At 51.3% G+C, this 20,150-nt stretch overlaps 1 protein-coding gene across 1 annotated transcript; it reads right to left on the bottom strand.

The window, feature by feature from the left end:
* Positions 1–1,025: 1,025 nt before the first annotated feature.
* On the bottom strand, positions 1,026–14,408 carry LOC147645683 (uncharacterized). The gene is made up of 15 exons (XM_086874323.1): positions 14,179–14,408; positions 12,480–12,517; positions 11,905–12,036; positions 10,287–10,421; positions 9,673–10,014; positions 9,137–9,226; positions 8,563–8,737; positions 7,020–7,083; positions 6,275–6,323; positions 5,784–5,896; positions 5,074–5,191; positions 4,551–4,650; positions 3,896–4,092; positions 2,409–2,546; positions 1,026–1,292 (listed from the first exon to the last, which is right to left on the bottom strand). The coding sequence occupies exons 1-15, from the start codon at positions 14,255–14,257 to the stop codon at positions 1,173–1,175; spliced, it is 1,890 nt and encodes a 629-aa protein (XP_086730449.1). The 5' UTR covers positions 14,258–14,408; the 3' UTR covers positions 1,026–1,172.
* Positions 14,409–20,150: the final 5,742 nt, after the last annotated feature.

The raw sequence follows: 20,150 nt of genomic DNA, 5'->3' as shown, positions 1-20,150 counted from the left end.
AGCTCCAGGATTGCAGGCGCTTGGTCCCAGAGCTGTGTGAGGCACTGGCTCGTGCAGATGTGCCCTGACTTGCTGTCAGTGCCTCACGCTGGCCTCGGTTCCCCTGGCAGAAATGCCGTGCCTGAAGGACACTGCCCTGTGCTGGAGCCTGCGGAGCAGCCCGGCTCCCTCCCCCTGTGCCCAGAGTGCTGCACACACTGCTGACCATTGCCAGGAGTTCCAGGGCAGGCGGCAGAAGAGCAGCAATGGTCAGGCAGGGCACCAGCCCTGGGCTGCTCTTTGCCTTTCTCTCCTCCTGTGCAGACTCCAGACAGCCCATGGCACCAGTGTGTGCTGTGCCCAGCACGGCGCCGCTTCCCCTCAGGAGCAGCCAGCTGCCAGCTTGGCTCTGAGAGCGGAGGATTTGCCTGGGGCCAGCAAGAGGCAGCCAGGGCCAGGCTGCTGCCTCTTGCAGCTCCAAGGGCCTCCTTCCAGCCTGCCTGTGCCAAGGCTCAGGCTTCTCCGGGCTCTGCCAGGGCTCTGCTGGGGCTCCAGCCTGGCCGAGGCCGGGCCCGCTCTCACCTCACAGTCGCTGACAGCTCTGCACCACAGGAGACCTTGCACAGCACCCTCACTGCTCTTTGTGCTTTCTCTCTTCAGCCAGACTCTCCTCCAGCCAAAGAGATTTCTCTTAGGGATACAAATCCAAGTGGCAGGAACCCAAATGTTCTCGAGTCACATCTGCACAGCCTGCATCTGCACGGGATGTTTGCGTTGCACCGCTCCTCCTTTGGTTTTTCCTGCAAATGCCATTGCTGTTTCTGCCTCAAATAGAAATGCCACAGCTGGGCAAAACTTGTCCAGTTGGCCATATTCCAAAGGCAGTGTGGTCTGGAGAGGATGAATGAAGAGGAGCCTTCCCCCCTTACAAACTGTACCAAAGAAGCCATCAATGTCACTTTCCACCTCTAAGAAAAAACTGACAATTCAGGAGGAAATGTTGAGCTTTCTCACAGGGTCAGAAGGAGAGAAATGTTCCAAAGGAGTTGAGATTTTAGAAATTTTATTTAAAATCCTACTCTACAATCCTACACTACAAACCTACACTACCATCCTGCACTACAATCCTACTCTATAATCCTATTCTACAATCCTACTCTGCAGTCCTACTCTATAATCCTACTCTAAGTTTTTCATGGAGAAGACAGTTTATAAATTGATTGTTGCATTCCTGCCTCCTCCTTCCACTTCTTTACTGCAACGATGAGAGGTGCCAGGCTGGACCCAGGCATGGCCGATGTTATAAATTGATGCTGCAGAAAGGAAAAGAAAACAACAAGAAAGCATGATTTTCCAAGCTAAGAGCTTCAAAGGCAGGGGAATACTTTTTAAATGAAATGGGGATTGAGTCAGAGTAGGTCAGGAGCATGGGGCAAGAGTGGCACAGGTTGCCCCAAGAGCTGGTAGGTGGCCCATCCCTGGAAATATCTGAGGTGTGAGTATCCTGATCTCTTGAAAGATGTCCCTGCTCATTGCAGGACACAGACTAGATGACCTTTCCATGTCCCTGTGTGTTAGTTTGAGATGAATTGACATTTAGGGAAAGAAGTAAGAAACCCCACACGGAAGTGATTTCTTTGAGAGAAGCTGCTGGGAGCTTCCTCTGTGCCTGAGACAGGCCAATGGCTGGCTAGTTCTGAGAACTGACAACATTTTGCACCATTTAGAAATGAGATGTGCCTCTGTGATGATGCACATTTTGAAAACCACCAGCCCGGGCACTGGCCCTCTTTGCTTCCGGAGCCCGAAGGTAACGGAGCTCTGGTGAGGCCGGCCCTGCTCGCCCACGGCCTGTGCTCCTGGGGGAGGCCGGGCCAGAGCCCAGCGGCTCCCGGGCGGGGGATGGAGGCTGCGGGACCCCAGCCCCAGGCTGGGCCAGGCCACGGCTGCTGACATCTTGCCCACACTAAACCCTCTCCCCGGCGTGCAGCGACGGCTCCAGGCCGAGCCTCCCCTCCCAGCGGCTCCCGGGCAGAGAGAGGGGCCCAGCACAGCCTGAAATCCAACACCGTGACTGCCATGACCTGGGTGAGATTGAACCCTTTCACTGCACAGGTGAGACCTTTCTTATTCTTGTGGGCCTGATAATAAAATTTGTTATTCCTTTGAAGTTTGAAGCCTGTTTTGCCCTTCTCCTGATCCATAGCTCCCAGCAAGAAATGAGTAAGTGCCCTGGTGATTTTAGCCAGCGCTAAAACCCAGCACTCCCTGCCAGCCCAGCCCAGTCTAGGATTGCTCCCCACTGTCAGCTGAACAGCACCAAGGTTGGAAGGGAGGAGGATGGGGGCTCATCTGATGCCTTGGATTTCAGTGGAGGAGGAGCCCATCCCTGGGACACTGTTTCACCTGCAGCCCTTTTGGCATTTTACCTGCAGCAGCTCCTTGGCAGACCAGCGCTGCGCCTCGCCTTTCTGCAGGCAGCAGCTCAGGAAGTCACGCAGCAAAGGCGAGAATTGCTCGGGCTGCCGCAGCTGTGGGGTCCCTTCTGTGGCTATGTGGAATTTAGCCTGGAGAAAAAGGAAACACAAGGCTCCACCTGCTTCTTTCCCATCTGGAACTGCTCTCCCAGAGCCCATTGTTCCAGCTCCACTCTGCAGTGGCAGTTTTTGCCCTGGCAGAGAGGCAGACATGACTTTCCTGTAGCATTTGGATGACGACTTTCCTGTATCATGAAAAAACCCAAGCCCCAAAGCCACAGCTTTGCCAACATCCAGCAGATCTTGCCTTGGCAGCTGATTTCATTGCCTGCGCTAGTTAGTGGCAACTACATCAGCAAATACATGTTTCCTTTTCAAAGGATTCCCAGCAGCTTGGCAGCCTTTTTGGAAGAGGGATTATGCTATTCTAACTAACTGTACTATTCCAAGGATTCTTATGTGAAAAGAATCTCTGCAGTGCTTGTTGGTCCCTTAAGCACAGCTGCCATGAAACAAAACTCATCAGGCTTTTTGTCTTGTTCTTGAAAATGATGGTAATTGGAAGAAAAGAAAGGAAATGCAGCAGGTGTTCCTCAGGGAAGGAAACAAACCTTTGGAATCTCATTTTCAACACAGACACATTAAGATGCCTCCACAAATGTATTGGGTTGAAAATGCCTGTTTGGGCACACAGGAGCCACCTGCAGCTCTGTCTCTCAGCACTCTGAAAATTTCAGGTTCCCTTATGTGGCAAAAGGAAAATATTCATGGTGAAATCAGAAGTGTCACCCCTGTGGTAACCCTGTGCTGGTTGGATTCTCAAGTCAATGCATTAACGCTGTGCCCATCCCAGAAAGTGCCAGGAAACAAACAGGAGGTTTTGGCAGGCTCTCCCCATCACCAGGCTCCAGCTTGGTGATATGGAGAAAGTGGCTTGGGTTAGGAAAGAAGGTGGTCACTGAGTGTCTCAGCAGCACTGCACAAGAAGCAGAAGAGACTCTGGCTTTACAGCCTCATCTCCAGGTTTCAGGCAAGTTTCCCTGTGAGAAGAATGGGGCTGCACTTCTTCTCTCAAAAGCACTGTTTTAGAAACTTGGTTTGCTTTGAGTTTCTTTGCTTCATTTCTGGAAAGATAACACCAGCTCTGAGACGCTTGTTTCCTATTCTTGGTGCCATCTACACAGCCAAAAGAGCTGGAACGACTTCTAAGGCAAAGCAAAATGCTGCCTGAGAATGGAGATGGTTTGGGTGAGGTAAGGCTTGAGTTCCCCCAGTGCTGCAACCAAAGCTCCAGCAGATGCTGATGTGCTGCAGGGACATTTGTAGAAGGGGCCTTGGTGGAAGTACTTCCAGCAGATGGCCATGGGATTTTGTGCAGTGAGCAGAGAACACGGGACAGGTGAGAAAGACAGCGGGATCAGAGAGTATTTGCTCCTTACCGATCGAGCAGTGAAACTGTCATAAGGAGTTTTTTGTTCGGCCATTTCAATTGCCACAATTCCAAAAGACCACACGTCCACTTTGGGGCCATATGGTTGACACTTCACCACTTCAGGTGCCATCCACCAAGGAGTCCCGGTCACCGAGCACCGCTGATTTTGCTCAGGGGTGAGCTGAGCAGAAAGGCCAAAATCAGCTGAGGAGAAAGCAAAATACTCTTTTAATTTTAATACTGTCAATTAGGAAACCAAGCCAGAGAATTCCCCGGTAGAAGGTTGAGAATGTGCAGTTGAATTTCCTGGACAATACTCCCTGCTCTGTTTCCTTGGGGCTTTAGCCAAGGCAATTGGCTACTTCAAACATCCCCCCATTTCTTACACTTCCTCCAGCAGTGCCTTTTGTTCCCCTGAAGGTTTAGATTGCAGCTCCCTCCCTCTGGAAGGAACACACACAGACACACACAGAGCAATAGCACTCTTGGCTGCTTGTGGTTCCTTGTCATAGCTGTGTGCACCCTGCAACTGTGCCTTCAGCCCACAGCAGGGGGGACCCCTGCACTGCCAGCAGCAGCATTTTTGGGGAGCTGGCAGTCACTGAAAGCAGTCCCACACCCCCCATTCCTGGAATGCTGAAGCTGAGCAAGAATACACTGACCCAGCTTGACAGAGCCGTCGGTTCTGAGAAGGATGTTGTTGCTCTTGACATCTCGATGGATCACGTGGTTGGAGTGAAGAAAATCCAGTCCTTGCAGGCACTGAGAGAGAAAAGAGAACCAGGGGGGCAAAAAGTAGTGCTGTGAGTTCATCGCACAAGAAAGGAAACAGCTGTGGAAGGTTCCCTTTGCAGGGGAATGGGGAGGAATGGCAGAACACAGCGCCATTGAGAGCAAGAGCCTGCTGCTCCAACAGGAGCAGAGCAGCGCCTTTCTCAGTGGAGAACTGCAAATGCCAATGCAAGAGACAGAGCTAGAATACAAGAGCAGGGGATAAGAGTACAGGAAGTGAGTCCAGTGAGTGTAGGGGCACTGGCAGACAGTTCCCTTGAGATGCTCTTGCTTGCCCATAGCCTAGCAGCAGCACAGAAACCAAGCTTGGCCCATGAAATCCCTCCTGTTCTGAGCCCCTGTTTCCCAGCCAATGCAGCTCAAGGCCTTGGAAGCACAGATGGGATCCCTGACCTCCCGACTGACAGCTGCAATCTCTCCTTCAGACATTTGAATCTCGTCAATGAGATCTCTCAGAGTGCCTCCGTCCATGTACTCCATCACCAGCCAGAGTTCCTCATGCACAAGGTAGCTGAAAAAAGGAAACAAGGCCATGCAGGTGAACATGCACGCCTAGGTTGGTTTTTTGCTTGAGTCTTGTTTCTGGGTCCCTTGGAGACAAGGGCAGAAGAAAAGGAATAGACATTGCCTCTAGGCTGTGCAGTGTTTGCAGTCTGTGCTGTCTCAAGGAGAAAGGCAGTTTAGGAAGAGCCCAGTTAAAAAACCTGTCACGCATGGCATTTCTGGAAATAAGCACCTAGTCTTCCTGGCATGCACAGCAATGGAAAAGAGGGGCAACAATGCAAGGGCAATCCTCTCTTGGATGGTTCATCAGCATTTAAGAAACTTGAAAAATTCAATCCCAAAGAACTGTGGAGGCAATGAACTTACAAGGTATTGAATTCTTAAGATAGGGCTGATGCAGGTTTTTGAACAATGTTCAGTCTGCATTTGCCAGGGTGGATTCATGCAGACAAAATGCAGTCTCTTCCCATCCATTGGAGATAAGTAGAGAAATAATCATTAACAGCTCTATTTCCTGCCACTGACCAAAGTGGGTTTTTAAGCTCTCATGCTTGTAGTATGTAAACAAACATTCAAGGGATAGGACCGTGACCACTCACCTGGCTAAGTAATTCACGATCCTGGGACTCCTATTACTCTCCATGATCCTGATTTCATTCATGGTTAGTATCTTCCTGCTCACTCCTTGCACATTTATTTTCTTTATGGCCACCTCAAAGGACATTGAAAAGGAGTAATTTGAGAAAATTGGTAGCATGAGACCACAACACACATGGAGCAAGTGATTTTGGAATGGCACAGCCAAGCTGTGCCTAAGTGCCTTGTGATTAGACCTCATCACTGGAGTAATTAGGGAGTGACATTCCAACAGCCCATTTCTCTGCTCCCTTGGGGGCCAGTTACAGGACATGTGGCCACTGGCGATTTGCCTTGTCCACAAAGCCTGTTCCAAGTGCAATTTGCAGGCTGGCTCCAGTCTGTGCTTCTTGTGCCTTTTCAGCACAGCTCTACTCAAAGCTCCAGCCACAGCTGTCAGCAGTGGGGAAAGGCCTGGAGAGCAGCAGAGGCTGCAGGGGCTGTTGACATTTACCTCTCCTCCTGTTGCAATGTCAAGTGCTCTGGAAACCTCTCCAAAACCCCTAGAAACAAAACAGCAGCAAAGAAAGGAGAAGCCATTTAGATCTTGCACTGAAAGCCAGTCCAGACAGGAGAGCTCTGCTGTAAATGCCTAAAAGCTGCAGGTTGCAGGAGGGGTGTGCCAGAAGGCAGATGATGCATTTTCCCCTCAAGTGCCTGGGCACTGGGCCTGTTCCTGAAGCCTTGGGATTTACTGCCTCAGCTCCAAAAGGCAGCTTATTCCTTCATCTCGGCTATCAGCTTCTAAACTGTGCAATTCTAATCCTGAGCATGGAGTATTTCCTTTAGCAAACTCTTGGAGAGAAATGTTCCTGAGAACTGTTATCTGACAGCTCTCATTGGGGGTAGGTTGTGCTTTCAGGCAAGCAAGATTCTTCTCCTTTCATTAGTGTGGCCAGATGATTTGGAGAAATCCAAAAATGTGAAGGAAATGAACCCTGAGCTGTCCCACACTTGAGAGACAAGCAGATTTCCCAGGTTCTGTTCCTTGCTGCAGGCAAGACCTTGGCAGCATGGAGATGTCTTTGACAATGCCTTCTGAGCACACTTGACAAATTCTGGCCAGTACTGAGAGATGGGGCAGACTAAGCCCGCTGTCTAAATATGTGGACAACTTGTCTGACTTCCCACTTGATGGATATTCCCCCAGGGAAACACCTGGCCCGTGGCTGTGTAGAAGTGACTGTGGTTGGACTCACCCGCTGCCAAGACTTTCCAGTTCGATGTATTTTGTGACGGGATTTTCCTTGTTCACCATTCTCCCTGAGGGAAACGAAATTGAAGATGCTGACTTTCAGGCAGAGATCCCAACTTGCAGGAGATGCCAAAGGCAGCCCCGCTGTGTGGGGCTCTGAACCCTCTGTGGTCAGCTGGGCAGCAAGCACAGCAGCAACAAGACAGGCAGTTGTGCAGTACAAATGGGCAGCAGAGAGACTGATTTTGTCTAGTCCTTGGAAGGAAATGAAGCGCAGAGAGCACAGCAGGGCACAGCACAAGGCTGGCAAAGGCCAAGCATGAGCACTGACAAGCAATGGCAAGAAGACACAGCCAGCCTGAGCCCCTGACAAGCTGTGGCCCCCGTTCAGGACACAACAGCATTGCCTTGGAGATCAGACACAGCCAGGTGCAGATCAAGGCCCTTTTGTGTCCCAGCAGGTGAAGGTAGACACCAAATCAGCTGGGATCTTTTCTCAGCCCCACCAGGTCTTTTCTGAGAGCACAGCACTGGCAGCTGTTATGGGCAAGAAGCAGATTAAATGGGTTGTGCTGCAGAATCACAAAGGGCTTGATGTGTTTTCCCAGAGACTGATCTGAGCAGGGCTTGGGCCAATAGGTAGGATTCTGAGAGTCATGGGAATGGCTGGGAATCAGGGATGAAAAAGTGCCATGGATCTGAGGAATACACAGCACAGGGGCTGCAGGCTCGCTCCTAAGAAATGCCTGCAGTGCTGTTTTATCTGATCACACCACGTGGATGTGTCTCTTGGACACATCTTTATAAAAATAAAACTAGGATATTAATTACAGATTGTTATACAAATATCTGTTTCTTCAGTGTGGGCCCAATGAAAACATCTCTTGCTCTCTGTTTCTGCTGTCACCTGATGTTCTTTCAAACGAGTCCTCACTGACAAAAATACAGCATTCTCAGAAAAACCTTGTAGATATAGTAGAGGCAATAAAAACAGTCCTAAAAATGACAGCAGTAAGACACCTGGGGCAGAACAGCTCTTTCAGGATGGAGAAAAAACAAACTCTACCAAAAAACCCCAAATCTGAAACAAAAAAGTATAGAAACTGAAAACTAAAAACAGAACCACAACAAAAAGACAAAACCCCAAATCCAATCAATATCTCTGAAGTCTTTTGGTTCTGACAAGTGGTGGGAAGTCTGGAGTCTAAGGAGAATTTAGGAATCAATTATTCTGTTCAGTTTGGCCACTAGCACACAGGACTTGCATAGATCATTTGCTGGGCCACAGCCTTCTGCTGATCCAAGAACAATTCCTGCTTCTGCCTTTAGTGGCAAGGGAATGCCAGGCAAAGCCGAGCCAGTCCAAGCTGCCCTCAGAGGCAGCAGGAACAGCCAGAGCGCTCTCTCGCTGCCTCAGAGCACAGCAGTTCCTGTGGGGAGTCCTAAATGTCTCTGGGACACCAAAGTGAGGAGGATCATTTGCTACAGCTCTGCTGGCACGTGCACACAATACACTGTCCCTCAGACAAGAAATACACCAGACGTACTCAGTTGCTCCACGAAGTCTCCCAGGCTCTCCTGGAGCTGAGCAGCAGATGTGTCACTGCTGGAAATGGACAAACTGCCCAGGCTCCACTGCTCAGCTTGGGCAACAAAGGCTCCTTTAGATGCTGCTGCTGCTGCTGCTGCTGCAGCAGATTGAATGGAAGAGCCTGTGTAGATCTGCGAGAAGAAAGGAGTTTGTGTCAGAAAGCTGGCTGGCAGAGATTACCCCGAGTTCCCTTTTCAAATGCAAGCCCTTAGGAAGTTGCTGTTAGCCACATGCAAAGCTCATCAACTGGATTTTTTGGATGCCCACTTCTGGAACCAAATGGTCAAAACCCAAGGTTGGTTTTAATCAAGTTGATGGCCAGTTTCATATTCCATTTTCCTGGATTTTCTGAAGGATGACTGCAACAACGACCATTCCACTTCCTGCCACGGATCCCTTTCCCCCTCCAAGGGTTGCAGGCACATTTGCAGCTCCTTGTTCTAATGTTGGAGCTCCTCCCCCTCAGTCCTCTTTTCCTGCACCATCTTCAGAAGGTGCTCAGCCTGCAGCACTTGTGCTTGGGACAGTACCTGTGCCTCCCGCCGACCTTGGGGCTCTTCATCAGCCGGCATTTGCTGGAAGCCTTCGCAGGCTGCCAGGTGAGATATCAACACGTCCACCTCAAGTCAAAGAGAACAAAGCAGTCAGAGACCACAGCTTGTCCCTGTGTGCCAAGGCTCATTGACTGTGAGCAAAGGGAAAGAGCAGGACAGGAGCAGATTCACCAAGGCATACAGACAGCTTGCAGCTTGTATTCCAAATCTGTCTGGGGGACTGAGTTCACTTGCAAAAAGCCCTGAAGAAACAAGGAGAGCAGGAGCAGGCCAGCAGGAATCCCTTGAGATGAGTGCTGGCAAAAGGGGCAAATGACTGGTGCCACTGTCCAGGGCAGCAGCTGAGATTGAGCACAGCCGGAAATGTCCTTCCAAGCAGCTGGGATAGACACTACAGCAGGATGGCACTGAGAGGCATCAGCCCAGCCCCCTGCTGCTCTGCAGAGGAGAGGCAAGAAGGGCAGAAAGCACCAGACTGCAGTGACTGCTGTGCCTATCGCTCTTTCACTCACTCGATTTTCTAGAGCCTCTTGCTGCTGAGCGAGGAGATGGAATTTCTCTTCGATGATCTTCCTTTCTTCCTCCAGCCTGTTCTCCCTTGCCCTGATCCTAGCCTCAGTTTCCTGCAGCTCTGCCAGAAGCTCCTCCTCGGAGGCCTGTGAAGAACGACAGAGAGGAATGTCCATGAGTGGAGTGTCTGCCACTCTGTCACTCACCTGGTTCTGTTGATTTCCTCTCTGCCAGGGGAGATTCATCTCCTCTTCGATGCTTCTGTCTTCCTCAGGCCTCCTCTTCACTGCCATGATGGCCCTCGGAGCTTCGGGCAGCTCTGCTTGGGGCTCTGCCTCGATGTTCTGTACACACAAATGGAGAGCGAGTGCCTGGGAGCTGCCATCAGGCTCAGCTTCTTCCTCAGTTTCAGCCTCAAAATCACACTCATTCAGTCACTTCTTTCTGCTTCCCTACCCACCTCTGCTTCCACTGTAACCTCCTGTCCCGCTGCTGATCTCTGCAGAGGCTCTTTGCTTTCAGGGCCTCTGGCACTCGTGGCCTGCTCAGTCCCAAGAGCTGCGTTTTATGCCCCTCTTCCTGCCCTTCACTCTGTCCCCTACTGGGTCAGCCTTACCTGGCCATTCTCCAGTGGCTCTTCCACCTGCTGCCCCAGCTGCTCTTCCTGCTCTTGGGCTGGGAACAGCTCTCCCTCAGGCTGGCACGGCCGTCCTGATAAAACATTCTGCTCCTGCTCTTTCTCTGGATGGACCTGCAGAGAAAGCAAGAGAAGATGGGCTTCAACTTCTCATCCAACATTTGTGGGCCAAGACTCAAAGGCTGATGGGCTCCCACATTCCCAAAGCTCTGTGCTGCTGCTCTCCTGCCTTGTTCTCTGCCCATGGGGAAGCACAGATTCCAAAGTGACCCTGGCAGTGCAATCAGGGCCCATCTGGCACTGAATCTCCAACAGACTCTTGGACAGCTGACAGGAAATGTGGGGCATTTCTCAAGGGCCTCCCTCCCCTTCTGCTGTGTCCTGCTTGTCTCTCCCTAGTGACTGACAGCCAGCCCTGTCCCACAGCTCCATCCTGGCTCTGCAGGGGCTTCCTGGCTGAGCTCAGCCCTTGGGAGAGACACTGCTGGAGTTCATGTTCTTTTCAGGCCTGCACTGCCACTCCTGCCCCTCTGACATCTACACTCTTGTTAGAAATCCTGCTCAGTCAGGAGACAAGGATGTGTGCAATTGGATCCTCTGCTGCAGGTCAGAGAGCCTCTATGGCCACCTCAGGATATGGAAGAGGACCAAGGTGTTTCTCCTCCCTCTTTTGTCAGCTGAGAATTCTGAGTGGCACTGACAGAGATCCTCAAAAGGCCCCATCAACAAATTAATTGACACACCCCTAGGGATGCCAATGAAGGAAGCCATGTGTCATGTAATGCATGTATGACCAAAGTCAGCAAAAACCACCTAAACCATGGAATTGTCCCACCTCACTAGGACAGGCAGAAATTTATAGGTTAAACAGGGAGTGTCAGGACAGAAGAGGCAGGAGGAGGAAAACAGCTCTGAGGAGAAAAAAACAACCATCTCTAAAGGGGTTCTTAGCAACACAAGACAGCACTCAAGGACTTGCAGCTTTGCCCCCACACTAGGCTCCAATGCAGTTTCCAAAGCTGCAGACTTCACCACAAAACGTATCAAGAGAAACTTGCCACTTGTGGATTTTGCCTAAGAAGAAGGGTTCAGAACTACACAGTTTGTTTCTTTGGCCACACAGGACAAGAATGGCCGGCCACAGCTTCATGGACAACACAATCATCTCCTTGCAGCTTATCAAAAGCCAAAAGACAGGTGGCCTAAAAGACTCTGCAGAAGTGAAGAATTACTCAAGGAAACTGCAGAACACTTCTCCAGGTCATGCAGAGGTTTCCAAAAAGGGACAGCAAACAAAGCAAGCCCTGTGAGCCCCAGAAATGCCGTGTGAGGCCTTGTCCATGGCTTGGCAGAAGCCAAGAGACAGAGCTTCCCTGAGCCAAGCAGCCAGCTGCTCACCCGCAGGCAGCAGCGCTTTGGGGCCTCAGCACGACGGCTCAAAGCCCAATTTCCAGCTGCCACGGGATGGGGGAATGGCTGGGTGCTGGCAGGACTCCAGCACTCAGCATCCTCAGCCAGCAACAGCAAGTGCTGGCTGCTCAGAAACTTGCAGCTCTGCCTTGCACTAAAGACAGCAGCACCCAGCACTGGCACTTACTGTCTGGGCATGGTCAGGCTGGGCTGTGACCACAGCTGGAGGCTCGTGCTCCTTTTGCTCATTTTGCTCCTCTTTGGCCTCTTCTCCAGGAGCAGAGGGAGCCACAGCAGAGTCTGCTCTTGCTTCTGGGCTCTGTGGACAGATGGTGGAGTTAGGGACAGGCAGCTCCCTATCATTTAGAACCTTATTTCTCTTCAGCTCGATTTCTACAACCAGCTCTACCAAGCACAAATCATCAGCTTTGATAGCAATGGGATTCTAAGTCTCTCCAACTAAATTAAAATGGGTCAATTCAGCCATACTGCAAATAGTTCTGAATTAGAGAGTTCACCCTGGCTACTATCAGCAAGCAACGTTCTCTCTGCAAAGCTGAGCTTTGAGTTCTTTTAAAGCTCTGCAATGGAAAATTAGGAAATAGCCAACAATGCCTTTGCTATTGCTGCTGTAAACATGGAAATGGATCTTCTTTCAGCCCACCCAGCTGGCCCTCTGCACTCTACTGCCACAGGCCAAGCTCACAGTTCCCTGCACAATTCTGAAACACCAGGAGCATCAAATGTTCCTTTCTGACTCACCTCAGGATCGGCACCTCTGAACACACGGCTCAGATGACCTGCAGTGGGCAAGGAAAATGAACCAAATTCTTTGAGAAAACTGGAGAGAACCGTGGCCTATTTAGAACAGCATCTGAGAAGATCTCCCAGTCTGCATTTTCAAAGGTGTCCTGCTTGACTGGTGTGGTTTAAAGCAGCAACTAAAAAATCACTAGGAAACTTACTTATTTCTGGCTGTGAGGTATGGATTAGAACAAGAGCAAAACAGGCTTGAAACTTAAATGGAATAAAGAAAGTTCATTAACAAAAACTACAAGAATAAGAAACCAGAATAAAACTTCCAGAACAACCCTTTTCTCCCCCACTACCCAACCATTCCCTTGTTTACATGACAACATGGAGACAAAAAACTTTGGAACTTTGGTGTTTACAACAGTCCCAATTCCTGCTAGAGTCTTTTCATCAGTCTTTGTAGAGAAACAAAAGTCTTCTTCTGCATTCTATGGAGTTTTTCACAAGAAAACGATTTTTCTTCATAGCTTTCTATTTCTCTGATGCCAGCTGCCCTGAAATCTGCCATCAGTTGTCTCCTCCCATTTCCCATCACTCTGAGGTGTGTTATGGGTCATGAGTCCAGGGATGTCATTTTTATGAATGAGTTATTCAAAGGCAAAAGTTCTCTTTATCTGTTTTTCTGAGCCCCCCTGAAAACAGAAGTTTTCTTTTTGCTTCTTAAAAGCCACAAATCTTCAACTCTTACTTCTCCCGCTCTGTTCCAGCATCTCACAGTGTCACAACTACTTCATCATTTGCTCAAAATCCACACTTGGAAACACTCCATTCCTCCCAATATACTCTGTCATGAATTAAAGGAGTTTTTATTCAGAACACTACTGTCCATCTCCATAGCTTTAACAGAAAAATATTTCAGCTTATTAAAGCATCTCCTTATTTCTCTTCCCTCTCTCAATTTAATTTTTTTCTTCACTCTCTTTGATGGGTTGATGGTTGATCACTTCCTCTCCCTCTCTCTGGAAAAAAAGGATTAATCTGCAAGTCTCATGCAGGTAGTAAAAGAGTTAAAATCTTGCTAAAGCTGCAGATGTTGATGGTGTCAGGTTTCAGTTCAGTGGCAGAAACTGCAAACCAAGTCAGGCTGGCCGGCTCCGTTTCTCCCCCCACCCCGCCCTCTGCAGCCTTGTCCGGCCTGGAGGGGGGGAGGAGGCCGAGACAGAGCCCTGTGACCTCGTCAGAAGCCAGAAACCAAAGAGAGCAAGAAATTCCCGGCCTCACATCTTCAGGTGGTGTTCACAGGTTGATCTCACTTCCCAATAGTTAAAACTGCTGCCAATTCTCACCCATGGCCAGGAATTAGTCAGGAGAAAAAACTCCCATCAGCCTCCAGCAGTTTCAACTTCCCGAGCTCTCAGAGCTATCTTAAAAGTAAAGTCACCCCAAGAGATTGAGCCAGCAAAGTGAGGAAATGCCAGACTCTGCTGCCACAGGCTCTCCCGTGGAGGGAACAGAAGCCCTGCAAATGCTGCCCGCAGCCCCCTGGCTACAGACACCCCGTGTTTTGCTGAAGGTGTTGACAGGAGCTTTACCAAACCAGGGGCATCCTCATGGTCTTTGTGTTTCAATAGCAACCCGGTCACTAAGAAAGAGCAGGGAGACCTACAAAAGCCAGCTCAGGTTCCAGCCAGGGAAAACCTCTACTTACGTGCCAGGTTGGTGAGGTAATAGCCGGCATAGCCGATGCCATAAATGGTGCAAACGGCAACAGCGAGCTGCTCAATCATTTTTGCCAGTTTGCACACTCTGCTCCACCACAAGAACAAACACGGCTCCTGTCAGTGTGCAGCTGCCCACTGACAAACGCCTCAAGCAGGAGGATGCTCCTGCACTGAGCAAGCCCAAGAGCTGCTCTGACCCTGAGGCCTTCCGTGCACCAAGGCAACCTTGGGATGTCACCACGACAAGGTGGCATCCATGCCCTGACATCACAAAGCCAATGCTCTGCGCTGCTCTGGGAATTGATGCAGAGCAACCCAACCTTCCCTACAGCAAACACAAAATTGCCTGGCAGGTTCTCCTCTGTCACAAAGGGTCACAAATCCTTTGGTGGGCTGTGGGAAATGGAAAGACAGAAACTTCCACAGATACTGAAGGGTTTCATTTCCAGCCTTGGAAGGAGCTTGGGTTCATGCAATGCTAAAGGTTCACAGACGTTGAGTCGAGAAATCATAAGCTTATGTTCCTATAGCTGCAAGTAAGAATATGCCATAAGTAAATAAAAAACTGCATTGAGTGAGATGGTGGAGAGTTTTCAACTGTAATTGTGTGATTTTATAGAGTAAGCTATGAATCTGAGTATTATCCTAAGAAGCACATGTGTGTAGGTGAGCTAGCAGTGTATTGGGTTAAAAGCAGACACAGTGCAGCAGAACTTGGCAAAGGTGAAAGGTGATTAAGTAATAATAAACCTCTTCAATTTAGTGCATTAGCCAAAAATCTCAAATTAGCGAATCTCAGCCACCGCACCAGGCTGAAGCTGAGGATCCCCAGCCAAGCTCAGAGGGAGGAGAACACAGCATTTGTGGGATCCTTTCCAGTCTGACTTGCTTTAGCTGGAGCCTGGGGGAGGAGAGAGCAGGAGAAGGGTTGGCTGAGTCCTCTCCCCTCTGCCTTGCCCTTCTCTGCTGGATCCTCAGTTCATCCCACACCCACCCCAAGACTCCAGCCCCATCCTACTGGTGCTGACGGGATTAAAGGAAATAAAGAGGAGATAAAAAAGATAGAGAGGAGAGAAAAGGAGAAGTTTAAATGCAGTTTAAATATGAAAGAAATGCACATGTTAGTGAGTGCTGAGAGTTCCAAGGGAGCTGAAGGGTTTGGGAAGGGCCAGGAGCCCGTGAAGGGCTCAGGAGCTGCTGCTGCCGGGAGGGAGGAAATGCACCAATGGCTCCCAGCAGAGTCTGTGCTTTGAGGCTCTTTCCCAAACAGCTGCAGGAGGGAAAGCAGCTGAGTTTGGAGGAAGAGTTTTCTGCTGAGGTTTCCTGTTTGGAGCTGTCACAAGCTTGAGCTGCTCAAGGGAAACGCGGCTCTGCTTCCAGCAGGGCCCAACTGCCCGGGAGCACAACTTGGTTCCCTGGCCCTGAGCCAACGGGCAGCAGCAGCTTCTGTTCCCTCCTGGCTCTTGGGTCATTTCCAGCAGCACAAGACACACCAAGAAAAGCTCCTCCAGAACATGCCATGAGAAACACAACCTGATTTCATGGCATGAAGGAGCTCTGACAGTCCCACGGGCTCAGGTTTGTTTGTCAGTGAACAGAGCAGGGAAAAGCACAGCCACATTCCCTGCACAGGGAATTCACAGGAGGAAAGTGCAGCGCTGGAGGATGTGCTTGGATACAACGTTCCCACGGCAGTTTTGGGGATAAAATCGTCAGCAGAGAGAAAAGAAAAAGTGCTACCAAGGGTGGTCTGGGGAGGGCTGGTGCTTCCCGGGAGGCTCCCGAAGCTCAAGAGGACAAAGCCCAGACCTTGTCCAAGCTGCAAGCTGGGTCTGAGCCAGAAACCAGGGGGTGGCAGAGACATTGCTGCTGAAGGGCTTCAGATTGCCAAAGCTAAAGTGTCCAGGATCAAGGAACAACTTGAGGTTACGGAAGTCCCAGTGCCCACGTTCCACCCCCTCATTTCAAGCTGAAAGCACAGCTCCATCTGTGACTCTGCTTTTTAATAAAGAATGTAAAAATTCAACAAAATTCCCTTAGAAAGACCCCATGAAGGTTCACACTGTGAGAGCTCACTCGAGGCAGCCCCAACTCCTGCCCTGGTTCAGTCCCTCTCAAGCCCACTGTGCTTTCCAGCTGCTTTGCTCCAGCTCCCCCCAAATCACCACGAATTCCACTGAACTGAAACAAATCCAAATCCTCGTGGGTCGGGACAAGGGCAGGGAGAGGTCACTCAGGGATCACCATCAGGGGCACAGATCCCCAGACATGGGGAAATGAACTGAGCTTAAAACTGAGCAAATCAGACCAGGAGAATGAGGATTAAAATCAATCTTGAGAAACACCTCCTCCCGCTCCTGAACTTTTCTGTCCGGGCCGCTGCTCGCGGGGCACAGAGAGGGGCCCGGCCGTGTCCCTCCAAACCTCCCTGGGAATCACCCCAGAGCCCTCAGCCTTCCTTGTGCCCATCCCCGGGGCCCCTTGTCCCTCCCAATGGCTCCCGTGGCTCTCCCAGTCCATCCCAGCCTCTCCCAGTCCATCCCAGCCTCTCCCAGTCCATCCCAGTCACTCCCAGTGACCCCGCCTGTCCATCTCGCCCCTCCATGGATCTGCCGCCCCTCAGCCAATCAGAGCGCGTCTCTCTGATGACTCATCAGTTGCCGGGCGGATCCACAGAGCCGAGAGCCCCGCGCTGGACTCGGCCGCTCAGTGCCGCGCACTTCATTCCCAGTCCCGCCCAGTGCCACCACAGTCCCGCCCAGGGCCACCACAGTCCCTTCCAGTGCCACCACAGTCCCGCCCAGTGCCACCACAGTCCCTCTCGGTGCCACCACAGTCCCGCCCAGTGCCACCACAGTCCCTCCCAGTGCCACCACAGTCCCGCCCAGTGCCACCACAGTCCCTCCCAGTGCCACCACAGTCCCTCCCAGAGGCCCCAGAGTCCCTCCCACTCCTTTTTAGCCCATTCCCAGTCTATTCCGAGTTCATTGTCACTTCACTCCCAGACCTCCACGCTCTCTTCCAGTGTCCCAGTATCTGCTCCCATCTCTTTTAGTGCCACCCCAGTCCCTCCCAGTCCATTCCCAGTCCCTCCCAATGACACACCACTCACTCACACCACTCCTCTCCCATCTCTCCCAGTGTCCCCAGCGTGTCCATCTCGCTGGTGCCCTCCAGCTCCCAGCCCGGCCCCGGCCGCCTGCTCTGCTCCCTGATGGATTTCTCCCCTGCCCACATCCAGCTGAGCTGCTCCCAGGGCCAGCAGCAGCTCTCGGGCCACGTGCTGGCCACTGCCGTGCTCCCCAGCGGGGACTGGAGCCAGCAGCTCCTGGTGCTGCTGGAAACCGCCCCCGGCAATGCGGGCTCAGCTCCAGCTGCCAGGTGGAGCACGGCAGCCTGGAGCACCCCCTGAGCCGGCACTGGGGCACGGCCCGGCCCCCACAGCGCCGGGGGCAGCGGGGGAGCCACTGGGGGGGCCCAGAGGGGGATTGGGGTGTGCTGGGAGGAACTGGGAGGGAGTTTGAGATGGCCTGGTTTAAACTGGGGAAGGGATTGAGGTGCTTAGGATGGCTGGGAAGGGGTTTGAAGGATGTTGGGGAGGGTGGGATGGGGTTCTGGGGGTGCTGGTGGACCCTGGGAGGGAGTTTGGGGGTGCTGGGTGTCTCTGGGAGAGATTTGAGTGAGCCTGGAGGAGCTGGAAGGAGACTGGGGATTGGAAAGCAGGGATTGGGATGAGGTTGGTTGTGCTAGGAAGAGACTGGGAGGAATCTTGATGAGTCCTGGTGGGGCTGGGAAGGGACTGGGAGAGGGTCTGGGGGTCCTGGGGCAGTGGGGGGAAATTGGGAGGGGGCTGTGGGATCCTGAGAGGAACAGGAGGGGCTCTGGTGGGTCCTGGGGAGGCTGGGAAGAGACTGGCAGTGATTTACCAAAATAGCAATATTGATCCAGTATCAGTATCAATCTGTTAATGGACAAAAAACCTCTCCAACAGTTTAAAGTTACACAGTGGATGTTTAATCACAGCACTGGGAGAGTGCAGGAGTCATCCCCTTAATACGCACTACAAGTTGACAAAAGATTCCAGTGTCTATTCACAGGAGTCTTGAATATCCAAAATATAAATACATATTCATAATGCTAACACCTCCCATGCTCCACTTCAGACTAAAATTCATGGTAATGAGTTTAAAACGTCATTATGCCTGCGTGGTGGGCTCCCTAATTTGAGGAGAAGGTCGTTTTGGTGAGGAGGGGTCATCAAGAGATGAAGGAAAACCGCTCTTCCTCACTCTCACCTTTCTACCTTTACAGTGGTTGACATTACAAATGACATTTGGTACAACTCCAATTTCCTCCCTTGTGACTTGGAAATGGGTTTCCAGATGTAAGGTCTGTGATCTTCCTGAACCCGTTTATCAGTTTCTCTTTTCTCATTATAAGCACATTTAAACAAACATACAATGACAAGTAATTTTTTACCTCAGTCTGAAATTCATTATCTCAAATCCTGCTTCTCACTTAATCATTATCTCTGACTAGTTCCAGCAAGGCCTATCTCTAGCTAAGATCTCCAATTTTTCTAAAATACCTAATTGTTTAAAATTAGTGACTCTGAAGGAGGTTTCAGAGGGTCCTGGGTGGGCTGGGGGACACTGGGAGGGAACTTTGAGGTACTTGGGGGTTCTGTGAGAGGTTTTGGAGGTCCTGACCTCTGCAGATGCCCCAGTGACGCCGTAAAATGCCACCTGCAGCAAGATGCTGATGGGGATCGGGGGCTCCATGTTGGGTTTAGTCTTTCTGGCACTGGGGCTTGGCTTCTACCTGAGCAAGAATGTGAGACGGGGTCCCTAGGTTTGGATATCCCCTCTCCTAGAGCATGTGTCTTCCTTCAGGACCCCCAAGCCCAGTGTCACACACTTTTCTCTGCCCACAGAGCTCCTGAGGCAGCAACAAAAGTTTCTCTAGGATTGAAGGTCAAAAAATCCACTCTCCTGAAGGAATTCCCATTGTTGGTCTGTGTCCTGATGGATTTTCATTCCCCTGCTTTCATCCAGGTGCCCACAGGGAGCCAGGAAGATGTGGAGCCTCCCAGCCAGGTGTCTTCCCAACACGCATCACCAGGACCACGGATCACCAGGGCTCTGCCCAACGGGGGTCACTGGGGATCATCCAACGCCCATCCTCCCATGGGGGATGGAGCTGGAGCAGCGCACGAAGCTCTTCCCGCACTCGGGGCACTCGCAGGGCTTCCCTTACTGGTGCCTCCGTTGGTGTCGGGTCAAGTGAGCGCTCTGTGAGAAGCTCTTCCCACACTGGGGACACTCGTAGGGCCTCTCCCCAGTGTGGATGAGCCCGTGCCTGAGAAGGTTGGAGTTGTGCTGGAAGCCCTTCCCGCAGTCGGGGCAGCAGAAGGGCCTCTCCCCTGTGTGAATCCGCTCGTGTCTGAGAACATTGGAGCTGGTCTGAAACCTCTTCCCACACTTGGGACACTTGTACGGCTTCTCCCTGGTGTGGATGCGCTGGTGTGCCCTCAGGTAGGAGTTCCACCCAAAGCTCTTCCCACATTCCAAGCAGGTGTACGGCCGTTCCCCTGTGTGAATCACCTGGTGTTTAATCAGGTAAAACGTGTTGGTGAAGCTCTTCCCACATTTCTCACACTCATAGCGCTTTTCCCCAGTGTGGATCCTCTGGTGATTCCTCAGGTCAGAGCTCTGGCTGAAGCTCTTCCCACATTCCCCACACTCGTAGGGCTTTTCCCCAGTGTGGATCACCTGGTGCCGGAGCAGGAAGGACCTGTAGCTGAAGCCCTTCCCACATTCCAAACACTTGTGGGGCTTCTCTTCCAGCTCTGAGCCTAGACTGGACCTCTGGCCATGTTCCTGGAACTGGGAGGGTCTCTCCTCACAGCTCCCTGGACTGGGTTTGCAGCCCCTCCTTGTGTGCGATCCCCAGGGCTTTT

The sequence above is a fragment of the Cyanistes caeruleus genome, unplaced genomic scaffold (genome assembly GCF_971803275.1).
Source record: "Cyanistes caeruleus unplaced genomic scaffold, bCyaCae1.hap1.1 HAP1_SCAFFOLD_192, whole genome shotgun sequence".
NCBI classification, from domain to species: Eukaryota; Metazoa; Chordata; class Aves; order Passeriformes; family Paridae; genus Cyanistes; species Cyanistes caeruleus.
The sequence above is the reverse complement of the archived record's forward strand: the minus strand, read 5'-3'. Positions and strand labels throughout refer to the sequence as shown.